Source organism: Mytilus galloprovincialis, chromosome 1 (assembly GCF_965363235.1).
Source record: "Mytilus galloprovincialis chromosome 1, xbMytGall1.hap1.1, whole genome shotgun sequence".
NCBI lineage: Eukaryota > Metazoa > Mollusca > Bivalvia > Mytilida > Mytilidae > Mytilus > Mytilus galloprovincialis.
The window spans coordinates 74,249,789-74,270,077 of record NC_134838.1 but is presented as its reverse complement, the minus strand read 5'-3'; the positions used below and the strand labels follow the sequence as shown (position 1 = coordinate 74,270,077).

The following is a 20,289-nucleotide window of genomic DNA, read 5'->3' as shown; positions in this document are numbered from 1 at the left end:
AAAATAAAAGCTGCTGGTATTACAGTATAACGGATATTTGAGATCCTTTAATCCAAATTGACGACACGGCGACACTTCAAATTCAGTACTGCATTTACACGAATTCTAATATATTGTAAAAAAAAAATAAAACGTTAAAAATTTTAATTTGATAGAGAATATTATTCCGGGAAATTTCAGGAATATTTTTCTTGCATAAACGTAATGGCTAAATGTGACGTTATAATGCTACAATTTACATAGAATACACCATATACATCTGATTGGACATGTAAGAGTTTGTTAATACATTTTGTATTTAAAACGTAGAAACAGTTTTGTTGAAAAGTTGAAATTTTAAGTTTTATGATCGTATTTGTATCTAATTTACATTCTCACGAAGATGACCGCCTAACAGACAATTATGTATTATAAATTTATTGCAGAAACTAGGATTACTACCAATAACTCACATCAGTAAGTGTATATAATTATCAAAAAGTTTTTTCATCCTTGAATTCTACATTTTGTACATGTATATGAGTCACCATTATAAAGTGTCTGCAAGAGGTACAGAAATATGGAACGCCATAACTGCCTTATATTGATGATCATCATCATTCAGCGGTCACAGCATTATATGCAGCCGTGACAACATCAAATGCAGTGGTTGCAACATTATATGCAGTTGTTGATCATTTATGACTGGATTTGGCAATTTCCAATAATAAATTAAAGACGTTTATCAATCTGAACCACCACCATCACATACATCAATCATTATCATCACCATCACTGATCATCTTCATCAATAAAACATGTATAATGTTGTGACCATTGCATAATATAATGTTCCTAAAACTGCATATAACTCTATATCGACTGCATGTAATGTTGTGACCACTTCGTATAATGTTGTGACCATTGCATATTATAATGTTCCGACAACTGCATATAATTCTATCAAGACTGCTTATAATTTTGTGACCACTGGATATTATTAGTTATCTTGGTGTAATCAGGGGTGTACAGAATTTTACACCGTTGTTGAAAATTCATACACCCAGAGGCACAGCCGAATGGGTGTATGAATTTTCAACAACGGTGTAAAATTCCGTACACCCCTGATTACACCAAGATAACGAATTTATTTCTTATGAACAATTCCTTTACTCATTTTGAAACCAGGACGTAAAATTGTAAAAATGGTAATGAAAAATTCCCAACGTAATATTATTTCAATGTCCATGTTGCTGCACATTGTCAAATACTTTTTTTACTTTATTTTTGGAAAAATTCAGAACATTTTTGTGTTCTTTTTTTTTAGCATTTTCTTCTTATATTTTTTTTTCTAAATTTTTTTTTTTTTTTTTATTTTTTTTGGGAAAATTTTATTTTTTTATTTTTTTTTGGCAAAATTTCATTTTTTTTTTAAATTTTGGCAAAATTTTATTTATCCCCGGGTGAACAAGGGTGGGGTGTTATTTACACCGGGGTAGTCAACCAATCGGATTGCAGTATTTTTGCTTCATAAGAAATAAGATGTTTTAACCACTGCATATAGTGTTTCGACAACTGAATATAATGTTAGCACGACTGCTTATAATTTTGTGACCACTTCATATAATGTTTTGACCACTGTATATAATGTTGTAGACACATCATATACTATTTTGACAACTGTATATAATTAATGCTGTCACGGATTCATATAATGCTGGTACAACTACATATAATAATGATCATCAACATAAGGCGGTCATGGGGTTCCATACAGAAACATCTAACATGATTATTCATCATATTTGTTCATCTGATTTTCTTTTCTTTCACTTTATAATTCAATTTTGTTAGTTTATAAATGACACTTATACCTAAGCGAGGTTTATATGTAGGACAATATAAAAACAAGTAGTTAGTTTTTCTTCATTGCATATAACGATTTATTTGGCAATTCAAACTATGGTCAACCTTTTCTGCACTATATAAAACTCAAGAGAAGAAGCATTGCATTTTTATCATCGAACGAAAATGTGGAACAAATAAAACACGATTAAATAAAACCTCTAAGTTTGCTTTGTTTTGTTGTGAAATATTTATTTGATTTGTTGTATCTTTTTCATGTAAACATATTCATTCGAAAAGAAGCATCTCTCTTGGTTGCTGTCCGTCAAGAAAGATAATGGAATACTGATGAAATATCATTATGTATTTATGAATGCATTTTTATGAAGTATTTATGTATCGCTTTGAATGATGATTTACGTTTGGAATCAATGCATATCCCTCTTAAAACATAAACCTTCTTATGAACTGTTACCCCCCCCCCCCCTTCGGGAGTATCACTTACTCGGGAGCCAATAATTTCTATGTTGATAGGAATATTGCTTGTGGTCCTTTTTTTGTTTAATCAGCTCGTTAACGTATGCTTTTTTGGACTTTCTGGTTATTAATCTCGAATGAATAACGATACATTAAATGTGCTTCTGGTGCAGTCAAATGTTACAGATTTTTTTTTTACGATAATCTGTTTTCATCAATTTAGTTTAAATCTGAACAACCGAAATTTTAAAATGATTAACCCAAAAAGTCGGAGAAAAGGACATTTTTTTTTAAAATCAGTGTACATTTTATCTATTATCATTTAAACATTTAAATTGAGTTCTCATGATTTGCATAATTAAAATGTACCATCAACACACTCTTTTTATATGTGTTAGTTATTGTGTACGTGAAGCTGCCATTATTTATTTTTCAAGCCCTCATTTTTTTCTCTTTATGCAGAAACGAGCAGCAGTATGATGACCTTATAAGAATGGATCCCGCATCACCATATCAGGATCTTATTCCAAATTCAGCATCAAATGAATATGAACAAATCGATAACTCATATGTAAATCTAAGCGTACAGATATAGCAATTGTTTGTTTTTTTTTCTTTTTCTAAACAACTGTAGAATTATGTAAATATTGTTTATGCCCAATTTAAGATAAACTTGATATGCATCCTGCCTTTAAATATGATACATAAAGACAGTAATGAACAATATGACAAGAATAATGATGTATGCCATATTTAACAAAACTATTCTGGAGGACAATAGCAGAACAATTAATGTTCTGACACTTATAAATGCTATTGCTGAAGGTTTCAGGAGTCATAACTCCTAAACATTTGAAACTGTAACCTCTTTTTTGTCAAAAGAAACAATGTTTTAACTTTTAATATGTTTACAAACCTGCTCGTGCATTTTGCATTGTTATTCAACGAAAAATAATTATCTAAAAACCTGGGACGATCTCATTTCACAAAGGATTTCTATTGTCTACTTATTGTACCTCAAACTTATTTACCCGATGTAGGTCTTTAAGTTGAGGTTCAATTTACTTAAAGTTAATCGGGCATGACTAATTAGATACGCCCTCTTAAAATCAGGGGGGTCCGAAATAGGATCGGGAAAAAAAAACCAGCAAAATACCTTAATTTACAATTTAAGAATTTGTTTGATTCAAAGTGCTTTTGGTTGCTTAAATATCTCCGATCAATAATCAGGCGGTATTTTGTGGAAATAATAACCTGTCCCGAACCGGGAGATGTTGGCTGCAATAGGAATTTATTTATAAAAAAGTTCATATCTCATTTACTTATAGTGGCCGTTATTGATTGTAAATTCATGACGTTTTGTTTATGGCTTTCGTCTACCGTGGAGAAAAAAGTGGGAAGGAGGGCTAAAAACTTAACTTACGAGTTCTATCATTATGGGTCAAATGTATTCTATTACGGCATACGTTTTACCTCTATAGCGAACTCTCTGCCTTATTGTAAAAGTGCCACTCTAAATTTGATAGCATTTGATTCAGATTGGTTCACTTTGAATCTAGTCGTGAATATGCATGACATGTTTGCCACTGGACACAAAGGAGCAATGAATTAATCAGCTTCATTTAGTGATGTATAATCATTTGTCCTCAGTTGTTTATAATCGCAAACAGTTTTCCAATTTTTATATATTTCATTATTATTTACATTTGTATTTTTAAGCGTAAATCTTAGCAGTTCTTCCATCATTTTTCTCTTTGCATTTAATCTTTTTTTTTAACATTAAAAAAAACGTTGTCGTAGTACATATCAGGGGTTACATTGTATAATTTCCAGCAAAACTAATAGGAGAGGGACTAGAACAGAAAAACAATCTTCATTGAGTGGCAATAACTCATATATTGAAGCGTACAATGACGGCTGTCTCGTCTAGGTGACAACATTTGCTGTTTCAAGTTTATTTATATCTCAGACTGGTATAATAGTTGTCATAAAAGCAAAAAAATAAATGATAAAAAAAGGTTGACAACAATTTATAAAAAGATACAACTTATCATTTTTGGGCGTTTCATTTTTTGATATTGTCTTGCTGATCGGTTTTGTTACATTTTTTTCCCCCAATTACTATTGTTCTAGCAAAAGTCACAAAAAATGTTGTTAAAATCAGCCATGCGACTTACTTGAAAAGATTTAGCTGATCTTTCTTGTTGTTTACACATTTCAATCCTTCAACTCGTGCGTAGATCGTCTTTCCCTCTAATGTTTAAGGTAAAGATAGCGTGAAATTTTCACTGCACCAGGCATCGGATATACATTCCTATTATATTTTGATCGGACAAAGCTGCGTATTCATATAACCAATAAGCCAAACGAACTTAGCAAGGGTATACTGTGGAACGGGAGAGGTCCAGAGATGTCAATATTTCTATACCCAAGCGAATCATTTGGTTTTGAATACAAGGAGATAAAGGTATACATTAATGCGAAAGCATCCAAAAGGCACAGATAAATAAAAATATTTAGAGTCAACATTCGGTCATTTTTTATAGAAAGATATTACATATATCCGAAAAGGCGCATTTGATTTAATATTATTTACCGTCAAAGAAATCCCAACAATCACAAGTGTTTGGTTGAAAAATTTCACCTGCCATATTTTAATTTTGATCGGTGAAAATTTAAGAAGTTGTAACATAAACCAGTAAAAGAAAAAAACTTCACTGTATAATAAAACGGTAAAATAAATAAAGATAATGGATGACGACCAGCGGCAAATAAAATTAATATTCAGGACGATTAGATGTAAATATAATAAGAGTATTAACTCCGTTTTTACCAGACTGACAAGCTGAGTCGGTTTGTTTTTATCGTGTAAGTTCACAAGATATTAGTTCGCAGGAAGAAAAGTCACCCGACCCGGACACATTTCCGACTCTGAGCCGGCCAGTCTTTAACGTCTTTGTTTGACCCGTTCGGGATTCGAACAAATGACCTCCCGCTCTCGAGGCGAACGCCCCTACACAAGACCAATCAGGAGAGCGGTAGTGATCGGTAGTACAGAATATCATACCAAAAACTAAAGTACAATACACAATACAGTTTCACAGAATTCTCACAGTTACTAAAACGAGCTAAAAGTATCTAACCTAAATTGGATGCGTGAAATGATATTGTAAACTACATGTAAACATGGATGATCGACTTCAGGGTAGATTTTATGGATCAACGCTCTCGGCAAATTAAAAACTCTTACACCTATTATTTGAGTGGTCCGAATATTGCCAGCTGTTTCAAGTCTAAATTTCTGTCCTTATTCAATATATCCTCATTTTCCAGTGGTATTTTAAAGTTTCACGTCCAACCTCACTGTCGACCTCCTATTGTACGACCTACCTATTGTATTTAAAATTTATGTGTTATAGTTATGAATATGCATGAAATATTTGCTACTGGACGTAAACCAAACAACAATCAATCAACTTAATTGATTTCTCTGTACTAATACTTAGCACACAAAGACAAGATCTTGTAAAATGCTATAATTTACAATTTCCATTTAAATTTTTATGTTTTTTTCGGGGGGGGGGGGTCTCTTCACTTTATCACACAACTGACTGCTTATTAAAAAGTTTTAAATAAAAAGATAAAAGTTTTTTAGGTGTTTTTATTTCATTTAGACATGAAAAGGTAATAACGGACGACTAAATTAAGTGTTTGTTTTCATATAATGCATTGAACTTGCGAAATTTATATATCTCGACTCACACGTTTTGATCGGGCCAGTGAAACCTAGTTTAATACGGTTCTATTTATTGAAGTTTGCATGCATAGTTTTTATTTAAAAAAAACACAAATAAAGCAAGAACTATTAATTAATTGGACTGAAATTAGACAAAACTAATTATTTTGCTTTCGCATTAGCTGCGGAACCGTAGCTCTTAGGTCCTTATGCTATTTTTTGACTATTTGCGGACCATTATTTTTTGACTATTTCCGGACCATAAATGGTCCGCAAATAGTCAAAAAATAGCATAAGGACCTTAGAGCTACGGTTCCGCAGCTACATTCGCATGTAACGTAATGTAGGAAAATTTCCAAATCAGAAACAAAAGGAACATTTACCGGATGAATATTGTGATGAACTTTATGCATCTAGGTCTGTCCGATTAGATGTTCTGAAACAAGCTGTTTAAAAGGTAGTTGTTGGAAGCAAGGCCGTAACTAGGCATCTTATTTTAGTGAGGCAAAATAATTGAGCCGAGCGAAGCGAGGCGAAATTTTTTGTGGAGGGTATGAAATGAATGGTGCAAAATCCTGCATTCTAGGCATTATTAGAGAGTTTAATAATGTTTTGAATTTGGACACTTTTTATGTAAATATTTCATATTTTACTAACACCAAATTTTTAACAACTTTATTTAAATTTATATGTAAGACAATGTAAGATAATCATCCAAATATCACTGATTTGAGTCTGCTGCCAGAACATAGAACAAACATTGATTCAGTAGAGTTTGCCAAATTTTTCTATGGCCGGTTCAGTCAAATCGTTTCAAAATAATAATTTGGTCTGCTGATATCCTTATAGCGATGAACATAGAGCATGACAAGACCGCACAATCTCTCGCCAATCACGCATGGTCTTTTCCAAGTTTTCAGTCGTTTCAGGACAGTCTGTGTTTCTAGAGGTAGCACATTATCATCAACACAATGAGCAATATCTTTTTCCAATTCTTTCTCCATCGTCATCAGCAATTCGATAACAGCATCGATAGTAACAGTTTTGTTTATAAAAGGGAATTAAGCTTTTCTGTAAGCACCATCATACAGTCGCAGTTACAAAATATTAAACTTGCTTTTATGCTGACAAAGAGTAGACAAACTAGGGATAGAAAGAGATAAGATACATGTATATGATTCTATCTATAGAGTAAGTATATGATATGGGTACAGGGTAATTGGAATGGAGTTTTTGACGTTTACATGTAGATCAGTAATTTCAAATTATTTCTGGAAATAGTTGGTGGTATTTTAGTTTCAGTATCTATAAATTTAAGGGTTAGGTGTTGGGGTGTCCGATTCCGAAACCCCGAATATAAAAAAATCGAAATTCCGTAGTCCCGAATAAGTAAAGATAAAATCATGTGTTAAAGGATTTACCATTCCTCAATAATATCAAATTGAAATATGGGATATTCTTTCAATTTTTAAGGTTAATGAAACATTGATAAAAACTAATCCATCCATGTTTCATATTATTTATATTTTATTTATCTGTAAAGAGAAAGATTAAAGTTCGTGAAATGAATATGCAGACAGGACTACCCCCTTGCGATGCCCAGTACTTGATTTGTCAAAAGTTGGTCATGGAAGCGGAGAAATGAATACGCAGACAGGATTGCCCCCTTCCGAAGACCAGTACTTGATTTGTCAGTCTACTTATCGTTTTTGGATTGTTATAATGAAGTTATATGCAATACTCAGACTCTGTTCACAAAAAAATTAGTTTACTAGAATTATTCCTTCTTTACTTTTAGTGTCGCTTTTCATTTTTCTGCAAGAGTCTGTTTTTAACTAGAGATCCATGATGATTATCGTTACTAGGTTAATGTAGTCGAGAAACATCACCCGTAGATGCTGAGTTATATCCAGGAAGAATAGTTTAAGGAATGATGACAAGTTATAGAAATTAAGGTTGAGACAGAACAACAAATGACTATTTTATTTATAATGTATAAAAAAAGATAATCAGTGTCAAAATTTTAGTGAGGCAATTGCCTCACTTGCCTCAAGGGTAGTTACGGCCTTGCGGAAGAGTTTACTTACTGTTTTCTAAGGTCTGATCTTTACGAATCTATTTCATGATTACTGACAGATCAAAAACATCAAGTATATATAGCATGAAGTTGTTGGGCATAATATTCATTGGTCAGTTATATATGAGGTCTGTATGGGGTTTTGATTGCCTGATTTATTAAATAAGAAATCGTTATTTTGAAAAGTTGGCTAAACAAATATAAATGTACCCCCTAATTTTGTAAACCTATCATTTGGTGTTATTTAGATACTATTTTTTTATCATAAATAAATAATTATCTGATGTAATACCATTAAATCGGTCCGTTTCCATTTCAATTTGGTAACTGTTAATTGCATATATCAGTCTGAGTACTGTTTAACTATCATTTAAGTTGAACCTTCTTAGACTCGTCCAGTTCAGGGGAATTAGGTTTCTGCAAGTGGTTTTTATGTACTTTTCTTATATTTTTGTAAGTCGGAGACTCTTCTTTGCTTTTTGTAAGTCAGTAAAAGTTCAATGATTAAGTTAATATTGACATTAAAAGACCTCCTCACAAAAAGGGCTGTTCAAATCCCCCTTCGGGCTCGGGGATCTGAACACCCCTTTTTGTGAGGATGTCTTTTAATATCAATATTAACTTATCATTGAACTTTTACTATTACTAAAAGCAAAGAAGAGTCTTCGATTGCTTAGGCAGTTCTTTTGGTTTCTTCAGACAAAACAAAATTAAGTTAAAATGGATAACACATATAGAATAACAATTGCAATAAATCAATAAATCAGCTTCACATATATCTACATGTATTTTATGAATCTGCAAATAGTCTTATATAAATAAGATAATTACAAATAGAAGAATATAGTTTGACTTTTTGTTGATATACACAATGCAATTCCCAATAGGAACTCCTTGAACAGCTAAAACTGGGCTACTTTCACAACTAAATTTCGCCAAAAAATATTTTTTAGAATGAAAATTTCATATGCACAACTATTTTACTCAAAATTCTATAGGTTGTTCGTCATATTTTCAACATGTGTATGCCATGAACTTCTACGAGTTTAAATTTATACTTTCATTATGTACTACATTTGTTTGTACCTTTCCCTTCAGTAAGGGTCTTTCTCACTATTCAATTTAGCAGCTGTCTACGTGTATGTATACTGGTAACATTCCCAAGTTATGTCTTATATTCGGAAACAAGTAGGTAAACAAAACAAAAGATCTGACTAAAAGAAGGGTCTTTTTTAAAACTACCGTATCAACAACGCGTCATTCAGAGGTTATCACTATATATTTAATAAATGTTTTTGTGTCAGGATTGACTTGTGTTGTAGTTGTGTACCAGGCTATCCACTTTCGATGTTAACTCTTATTTAAACAAGTTGGTTGACAATAATCAACTAATCGTATAGTCTTCAAAACCTCAATGGCCTCATAGATTATAAAAAGAGAGATACTATGATAAAGAGTGGAACCAGAATGGAACACGCAGAATTACAAAATTCTTTTTCGTCATAATGGTTTGAGACCAGTGAGACAATTTCAGACAATATCGTGACTTTGTTCTGATTTGTTAGCATTATTAATAAGCATAACAGCAAAGTATTTTTATTTCATAATTCAATGAATATATTAGATAAAATTGGAGTATTTCTAAGATTTCTTAAACTGCATCGTGCAATAAACTGCAATTATGGCAATTACAATTTTTGCTGTATCCTGATGAAAACTACTATAATGCAACAATGGACACAAATCGGACCGCATAATCTGTTAACGACCATGGCACAATTTACAGGTTTTACTTTGTTTTTAATACTCTATGGCCATTCAAAATAATGGCCAACGTAGATACAAGTATATTTTCTAAGGGAGGGATTAGTTGTTCTATGTCAAAATAAAAAATCTGATTCAAACAAAATAGTATCTGCAACTTCCATTATCGGGATGCTTGATTCTTGATTGGCAACATATGTGTTACGTTTCGATGACGTATTTTTGTTTGTTACAAACCATCGGCATTCCAATGAGAACCAACTGTGCTTCTCGTCTTGCTGCATTGTTCCCTTATTCGTATGAGGTAATCGTTCTGCTGGATATTCTTTGGATGAAACAAAAGAAAATGGCAGTATTATTTAATCTTACTTTCTGCTATATAGATAATGATATCTCACTGATCATGAACGTAAGTTACAGATAAAATGTTACTCATATCTTGGCTAACGTTTAAGAAGTTACCAATAATAGCCGGTTGAAAAAAAAACATACGACAAAAGAGATAATTACATATTCTTAATTGTAAATGCTTGTATTTCCTATCATGATTTCCTTGATATATGGTTGTTACTGTTCACAAGGAAGCTATTTTACGAAGAGTTCCAATTACGGCAGTATGAATCAACACATCACATGTTTGTTGACCGTTATTGGATATCCGTTTGACTGATGACAACGGATATGTTCAAATTGTTGTAGATATAATCCCGTTCCCTTTCCCCAAATTAGACTTATCATTGGGTTTGTACTATGATGAGCAACACGACGGGTGCCACATGTGGAGCAAGATCTGTTAACCATTTCGGAGAACCTGATATCATCCCCAGTTTTTTGCGGGGTTTGAGTTGCTCTGTCTTAACTTTACTATTTTGTGTTTTTTGTACTGTTGTTAGTATTTTTCGACTAATGAGTTTGAATGTAGATCCCTTTTTATCTTTAGTCTGTCTTTCATAAAACACTAATGAGAAAATTAAAGATTGAATAAAAAATTCATGAAACAACAATGAGAAATTGAAGATTGAACAACAAGGCCAACATAAGGCGGATGTGAAATAATCTGCTGGAAAAGGATAAGATGATCAACTACAAACTTTATAAACGAAATCTTATTTTGATAATACGAAAACTTAAAACTGACCTAGGATAGTGATGTAACAGTACAACCTAAGAACAAACTATAAAAATGAGTTGAAAAGGGCTTCACTGATCATGCATGCCTGTTTACAAGGGAAAAAAAGTTGTTGAACACTGTGAAAATGTAGTATAAAACATTCTTAGAAAATGATTATTAAGTTGAGTAAACTTGAGCGTTCATACTTAGTCATATTGAAGGTATTCAAGCGTAACTCTACAGAAAATACTATAATATTTCGTAACAGTTGAATAAAATACAGAACTAAGCTCCATTTCATCGTTGACTGCCCTCTATATATTGACTGTCGAATTAACAAATTAGCAATATATATTGTTCGTGCATGTCAAATAAGACTTAAGCTGCTGTATGACCCAAAACATTTTAATTATTGCAATATTCAAACTAAATATTTGAGAATTTATTTCAATTTTGAATCGATTGAGACATATTAAATTTGTTGACCAGGATCTGCCTACCCTTTCGAAGTTCCTGAGAGCAACCCTAGTTTTTGGTGGAGTTTGTGTTCCTTAGTCTTTATTTTGCTATGTTGTGCTTCGTGTGCTATAGTTTGTCTGTTTGTCTTTTCTTCTTAAGCCTTGGCGTTATCATAAAGAATGAAAGTCCCAGATAGGATTCATTCAACACGTTGATTTGACATGTTTACTTTATCGTGTGTCAAAGCCCGGTTAGTACGCGCTGATTAAAAAGTAACTTAACTGCACTTGAAATCAAAAAATCTGTTGATACTAAATTTCATATTTATTGTATAAATTATCTTCTTTTATCTACCTTAGTGAAAAATATGTGTTCCTAATGCACTAATAAAACTAATTCCTTTGCGGTATTTATTCACACTGTTATGCGGAGTCGGTTTTGTTTTAAAGATATTTAGTCAAACAAAATATATTTTGGTAAAAAAATAAGTTCCTATAAGAAATGACACAGACATTAACAACTATAGGTCACCGTACGGCCTTACCGCATAGTCAGTTATAAAAGGCCCCGATATGACAATGTAAAACAATTCAAACGAGAAAACTAACGGTCTTATTTGTATAAAAAAAAAATATGTAACACATAAACAAACGACAACCACTGAATTACAGGCTTCTGACTTGGGACAGTTTGTATTGTCCTCTTTCCTATTGATTTGTGATGCTAGATTCTAGACCACACAATTATTTTCATTGACAATCGTATTGTAAACGTTTGTAAAATACCAACAAAACTAATAAAACCATCTTAGATGACAAAACATATCCAAATTCAATCCTATGGGAGAAAAAAAATCATCCTATAGGACAAAATGTATCCTAAGGGAGAGAAAAAAATCCAGTAGGAGAACAAATATCCTACATGTATGGAAAACAAAACATCCCTCAGGACAAATTAAATCCCTTAGGAGAAAAAAAAATAATCCTAAGGGTCATTTGTTTCTGACAAAAAGTCGTTCATGATAATTATATAGGCTAAAAAAATCCTACATGTATTGGATTCAACACTTTTTTTGGATATTAATTGTATCCCATAGGAGATAATTTTCCTATAGGATAAATAAATCCGAAAGGATTTAATTATCCCATAGGAAATTTAAAATATCCTACGGGATTATGACTTTATCCTGTAGGATTTCAGAAAATCATGTAGAATTTTTAAATATTCAAAGGGAGAAAAAAATATCCTATAGGATTTTGTTACCGTTTTTATTCCAGTTGCCGAACCAGGCGAGCCACACCATTTTTTCTGTATTGTGTTCCCCAGAGGTACATTATTGCTAAATTTGATGATTCTACCATTAAAAAAGTGTGGTCATAATATGCACTCATGAGAAGTGCAAATTAATCCAAGAACATGTTAGATATTAGTTTACCTTAATCAATGAGCTCTAATTCGGTTGAAACTTTGAATATGTCCACGAAAGTTGAAAAAGAGTGTCGGTTTACTACCAAGCAATTACGGTTCATACTATTAGTTACATAGTGTGCTAGTGACCTAATACGGTATATATGGGGTCAGTTAACTCCATATGGGATGAGAGCGAAGCTCAATAAGATCGAATCCCCATATGGAATTTACTGACCCTATATATACCGTATTACGTCACTAGCACACTATGTAACGAATTTATCTTACCGACTATCTTAACGTGTGAAATTTAGACTAAGTCTTCAATACTGGTAGCATTAAGAAACTACTTCCTTTGACCCTACAAAAACAGATGCCAACAATAACAACTTGTTAGGTTTAAATGTGAATTTATTTCAATCTTAATCATCAATTTCTTCGTCTGTTGAAACCTTTAAGATTTTTTTCAGTACCGTTTTATTAATATAAAGGGACGTAACACCACTATTAACCGTGTATGAAATAAGCCCCGTCTCCCTTCTATCCTAATATGGAATATAAAGGGACGTAGCACCACTGCTAACGGTGTATGAAATAAGCCCCGCCTCCCTACTAACATAATATACACAGTCTCCACGCGGACGCTTTTAACCAATCATATTCCTAAAAATGTATAGGAGGTAACATAAAAGTATATATGCATATCAAATTACCTTTCTATCATCCTTAATATGAAACGTAATAACTATCACTGGTCATTTAAACACGAAATTGTGTATCCAACATTTAGGCAGCATCCGAACAAGACAAACAAATAAACCCACACGTTTATTAGGGGCAAAACACTATTTTCAAAAGTATTCCGTGTTCAAACAACAATAGGTTTCAATATTATACAGAAACAAAATCTCAGACTGAATTGAGACAGACATAAAAACCGGAAGCAGTAGTGAATTTGTCTTTTGCGAACAATCATATTCATCTTAGCGTACGTAGCGGGGTCAGTTACTTCAAAGAAATGATTGTCAACAATTAAAACTGGAACTGATCTTTCATCTTTACTATGTTGACATTTCATGGGTTGCAATGCACAGGTGGAGTTGCAATAACACAGATATGTTTGTGAACATAATCTGTAACATAAAGCAAGTGTTAAATACTTTTAAAATAAACAAGAGATGTTAATAGAAGTTTTCAATGGGAAAGTTACGACTGGTCATGCAGTTTTAATATTAATATAATAGGTGTATAGTTTTGTACGTGTATAAGTTTTAGATGGAATGCTAACTTGTGAACCACAAACTTTAATTAATTGTGATTTCTCATTGTACGTATACATATTATATAAACTGTTGATGAATATTAAATATATGAATTAAACATACTTAACATGTTATACTGAACTGCTGGAATAAGATGGACACATATTTATATATAGCTGGTTTCTAATTCATATGGGTTACATATTTCACATGAGACAGACTACGGTAAAAAAGAAAACAATTAAGGTGGCTCGGGCCTATTTGAAGTTTCTATCAGAAGTGCCGTATTTTTTGTTATTTTATGCTTAACAGAAAGTGAATCAAATTGGTAGAAAAAAATAGGGGGTCACCGACCATTTAAGCTCAAAATTTTACTTTTAAACAGGTATGTAAAAGGGACCATTTTTCAATGAAAAGATTGGGAAAATAGAGGTGGTGACATGTTTTTATCGGAATATCAAAAAAACGTTCTATGACACTTGGTCCAAAACTGTAATATAACAAGGTGAAATATAGCTTCCAAGCATGGGCATATAAAAAACATAAGTCACCGATAAGGAAAAAAATATATTTTGCCTTGAAACTCAAATTTTGGCGGGAAAATGGTGAAAATGGGTGAAATGTCATTTTCGTCCGTTCACAGATACACATAATAACGATAATATTCTTTTAGTGACATAGCTACAATGATTAAACATTTCTAATCAATCAAAATATTTAAAAAAAATAATATCGAATTTACGACACATACTTGTCGTGTGCATTGTAATTCATGCGTGAAATTATGCGCAGTCGAATAGTCCCGATTCACCTTAATGCACAGTTAAAACAAGATCCGTTCCATCACTTTATCAACGCAAACGGTTGTCCTACTTGTTATTCATTTCTTTTAAAACAAAGATCACTTTGAGATCATATTTCAGACTGCCAAAAATAAAAGATCCTGATCTATATTAATGAGTTACTTTTTGATAGGGTGTTCTTCTGCAGATATTATATATATCCCCAAATTTTAATATGTCGCAGTAACTTTAAAAAATAATTGTTTAGTAAATGAATAAATTCTTGACAGGGTGTTCTCTATGCATGTAGCTGCTGATATATTTCCATATCATCAAACAAATTGTAGAGGAGAATAAATTCATCAATATTTACTTTACCAAAAAACGTTGGAACAGTTTTATTATATGTGTTAATTATTTGTCATCAATTTGGTGATGCAATATTTAATGTTAAACTAGTCAAGTAGTGAATTTTTATGAACAAGGCTAAAAGTTGAAGAAAACGCTTATAGGGGTCCGCTGTGCGAGTTGGGGATATAGCTGACACTTTTCGCATCTAGTCAAATTTTTACGTACCCTAGTCCTGTTTTGCAATTGTTAAAACAGCAAACCTCTGTATAGCTCTGAAAAACGTACATTTTTATTGATAAATATTTTTCACCTTAAATACACCCACACAAAGTGCATTGTCGATGTTTACCAATATACGCTTGACCGGTTAAGTTTGGTATATTAACGGATCGACTTGTATTTTAAATTCATAGCAAATAATTCAACTTCCTAGTTCGAACTTTTATTTACTGTAAAGGATTACCCTAATACAAGGTACGTCCTCTTTCACAAAGAACTTACTTTTAAATTATTATCAATTATTATTATATATAAGCATTTTATGGTATATATCAACCTTGCATTGGTTACGTTCTTTCTTCTGTATTTCTTGTTTCATACAATGAAAAGGAGATGTGGTATTCGGGCAAATGAACCAACTATTCACCAAAGTTCAAATGAAGTGGATGTAAGCAAAAACAGGCAATTTTACGACCTTCAACATTGATGAAATCTAATACCGTATAGTCTGCTCCGACATGATAAATATGAAACTATTTAATTGAGAAAACGAAAGGCCTAACCTACCACATTTGTGTGCCTGTTTCAAGTCAGATGCCTCTGGACTTTGTTAGTCTTGTATGTTTTTTTTTTAAATTTTATATCTTTTATATGTTTGAAAGTTTAGAATATGAATGATTTCCATTTTTACTTTATTAGTACACATTTATGTTTAGCCCCCTCCGAGTACAGGATTTTCTCGCTGTGCTGAAGACCAAATGGTGGACTTCGGTTGGTTTTATTTACTCTATGGTCGGGTTGTTATCTGTTTGACACGTTCACCATTTCCATTTTCTAATTTATAATTTAAGAAGGACAAATATGACAGACGTGAACCAAGTTGAACGACAATCACTGTAATGCAGGCTCTTTACTTGAGCTGGCACATAAAACATGCCAACCCTCCTTCTTACTTTTCACTTGTATTTGACGTGCAACATAACAATCTACGGTTACATCCTATCAATTAACTTATTCATGTTATCATTGATTTCTATTAATTCATCATGTTTATAATGTTGCTCTACTATTGTGTATATAAATAATTATTCTTGTTTACCTGTTTACCTATAGTAAACCGTTTTATATTTGTTTCACCTGATTGATTTCATGTTACTGATGTACCTTATATTAATGTATTGTTATGATATCACGTGACTGGTCAGTTCTATTATAAAAGGCGTCTGAAATTAAACTTGGGTGTTCAGTCTATCACAAGCTACAGTAAGTTATGAACCCTTAGTGAAGGCGGCCATAGCAATTATAATTAAGTTATAATTAATAAGTAGACAGTGGTTACAACTCATAACTCTGGTTACAGTATACCAATACTTGAGGTTACAGTATACCAATAACTGTAGTTCAACCATACCAATAGTTATTAGTGTTTTCAAATTAAGTATTTATATATAAATTTATTTCGTAAAAATGGCTGATTTTAATGAGTTTGAAGAAGGATATTTGAGTCAATCGGATCCTCATACAGGACGAAGGTAAAAAAATGAACAAATGGTTGGATGCATATTTGAGATGGTGTATAAAGAAATTCACTCAAATACGATTTCTTTCAATGCTGTATGTGACAATATTACAGTTATCAGGCTTAATTGCAGCCATCAATACGATTGGTGATACTGTGACTAATGTTAAGAGAAACACAAGAAGTATTAGCTGATACGCAAAATACTATGGGAAATACTATAGATACCTTGGCAAGTCACACGAGTTCTTTGGCGGAAACTCTGAAAATGTTGAAACAAGAAGTCAGAGATTTGGGTCAATCACATGTTGATTAACACAAAAAGTAGAGCTTACTGATAAAACTGAATCAATTAAAATACCACAAATACCACTTAATGATACTCGTAATAACAAGTCTACAACCTTACCTGCCGGTGGATTGTCTAAATTAAATGGAGGTCCATAAGCATGATTCCAGACACGCCTAAATTGGACAATGAAAAGAGTGATATTCCAATAAATGAAACACCATTGTTTGAAAAACCAAGTTTTGGTTCACCACTATTAGGGAGTACCCAAGCCAATGAAAAATCTCAGGCAGAGGTTAAAACTCTTAAAACAAGTATAAATACATCACCAGACTTTTCCTTAGGGCAGATAAAACTGAAGCCACCTCCTAATGATGGTACAGAAGATTGGGAGGAATATGTTTTTTTACTAATTTGAAATTTTGGCTGATTTGAATAAATGGGAAACCCACAGTAAAGGTCTCTACTTGGTAAGTAGTTTAAAGGGTTCTGCAAGGGCATTTTTCAGTGATTCAAACCACGTTGAGCGACGAGATTATAATAAACTAAGGAGGGCTTTAGCTAGAAAGTTTGGGAGTGAATTCAAGTCGGAAATGTACAAGGCACAGCTCCAATGTCGTTTTCGAAAAAGAGATGAGTCAATCTCAAAACTTGCCACTTCTATAATGAAACCAACTAGACAAGCATATCCAAAAGCAAATACAGGGTTACTAGATACATTGTCAGTTGATTTCTTTATAGATGCTCTTGACGACCCCGATGTGAGAATACGTCTCCGACAAACGCAACCGGAGAATATAACTCACGCTGAAACACTTGCTATTCGTTTAGATACATGCTAATCCGCAGATAGGGCTATGGATAGGACAGTTTGCATTACTCTTGAAGAAAATTGAGACAAAACTGACGTAAAAGCAGAACTAGTTCCTCTCTTTACAAAATTTATGAAGACTGAAAGACGAAATTTCTTCAATTAAAGTCGTGAACTAATCCCTCTCTCAGAGTTCAGATTTTGATAAAAAAAAAACAAGGATGGAAGAAAAATAACTACCAAAAGCATCAAGATAAAAACGATAAAGGACCAAAACAGAACAATCGATCAGGAAATAAATTCTTTCAAGACAATGAAAATGACAAGGGCCAAGATAAGAAAGATGGTCCTAAAGCAGAGGGTGGTGAAATGTCTGAGGGAAACTAGGAAGGGTCGCGTCCAAGGGTCAGGACACGACATAGGTTGTTTCGAAAGACCCAATGCAATTGTAGCCAGAACTTTATGGTCCAATGAAGAAATACTTTTTCTACAACAGTAAAATTAATAATGTACCCGTCAATATGTTAGTTGATACTGGTGCAACCATAACTATTTTGAGATCAGATATCCTATCTCACTTACCCAATTATGTAACAGAACACTTGAAAAAGGTTAAAAACAAATTTGGTAATGGCACCTGGGGAATCAGCCCCATTTCTTGGTAAATGTATAGTTGAATTCCATCTGTACGATGAGTCATTTCAACATGAAGTTTGGTTTGCTGAAATTCTAAATGAAGGGATGCTTGGTTTTGATCTTTTTAGCCGATGTTATATTTCTGTAAAGGACTATAATCTGACAATGGATAATAAACCTAAGATACCATTGTTTGCTTCATGTATAAATAACAGTTGTTGTCGGATCGCTATCCAGAAACAACTATATAGGTTATCAATATACAGAAGTAATTTTAACAGGTATTCCTAATAATGTTTTATCTAGATCGGAGTCCATGATGATTGAACCATCAGAAAGATTTACTGAAAATAATCATTTGCTTTTGAAAACTGACCGCAAGCATATCCCTTTAAGAGTATTAAATGCATCTGATAAACCTTTAGTCTTGAAGAAAGGTCAGTCGGCAGTAGTTTCTGAAATAATTGGTGAAGTTAACAGTACCCATCAAATCTCCAGTTGTTCTGTCGCAAATGGGAATTAAAAAAAATCAAATCCATTCAATTGGACTCATTGTTCGAAGATTCATCAAAATAATTACAACATGCAGGAAGGATTAAATAAAAAATTGCTTTCTGACTTTATTATGTAATCGGAGCATAACACTCAACACCTCTCGGAAAGAACTTCTAAGAAATTTTGATCTTGTAATAATATCGTTTGATTAGTAGGAGATGGAAATAAATCAGTGGTGTCAGATATTCCTAAAGGATCTTCTCATTTTAAATTTTATTGTGGACGATAAGATATATTCCATTTAAGGTCATGTGTCTTTTACCGAAGATTGGAATCATCTGGTAGTTTTGAACGGCAACTGATTCTTCTTTAAAGGGAAATCACACTATTGTTTATACGCATCGCTCTCGGTGCCGCCATAGTGTCGTAACTGTATTATGACGTCGCCGTTTTCGATTCCGTCGTAAAGGTTTCTAATTCATGAAAAAGCGAGCGCTCGAAGGGACGTCCACTAAAGCAGGAGAAATGATAATGGACATATCATATATTTTTTACAACTGATATGTTGTACTAGCGAGTTTCTAGATTGTATTGGGATTTACCTGTGGAAAACAAAATAATTGGCAAATACTGCAGAATAAAAGGCAAAAAAAAAAGATTGAATGATGAGTTGCTAAAATATAAAGAATAAAAAATATTGGAAACGCAAAATAAACATTAATAAATGAATGACCCACTATCCAGACCATTATGATAAAAAGAATATATCAATACCAAACACATAATCATCATGCATAATCAACACTAAGAACGTTGGAATTTCATAGCATATTCAATTCTCGATAACGCAGTCGGTGACATAAATTTTTTATTTTATTTTCTGATGTATATGTTCAATATCTAATTGAATTCTAAATTTCAAAAAATTCTTTTGACTCATCTTGACCTTAAGTGCAAAAATTAAAATGCTACCCGAAATGGACAAAATTTATAGCAAAAAAAATAGGTAATGAAATGGCACAACTTTGGCAGCATATCGCCGCAATGCGGTATGTAGGGTTCAGCGT

The 20,289-nt window shown here is 32.6% G+C and overlaps 1 protein-coding gene across 1 annotated transcript in view; it reads left to right on the top strand.

Annotated features, from left to right (window-relative positions):
- The window catches only part of LOC143083529 (uncharacterized), a 47,132-nt gene extending 44,050 nt beyond the window's left edge, over positions 1 to 3,082 (top strand). Inside the window, exons 16-17 of the mRNA XM_076259777.1 lie at positions 426 to 456; positions 2,764 to 3,082. Coding sequence (XP_076115892.1) covers positions 426 to 456; positions 2,764 to 2,896 — 164 coding nt within the window. The 3' untranslated portion in view covers positions 2,897 to 3,082. The remainder of the gene's footprint in view (positions 1 to 425; positions 457 to 2,763) is intronic.
- Positions 3,083 to 20,289: the final 17,207 nt, after the last annotated feature.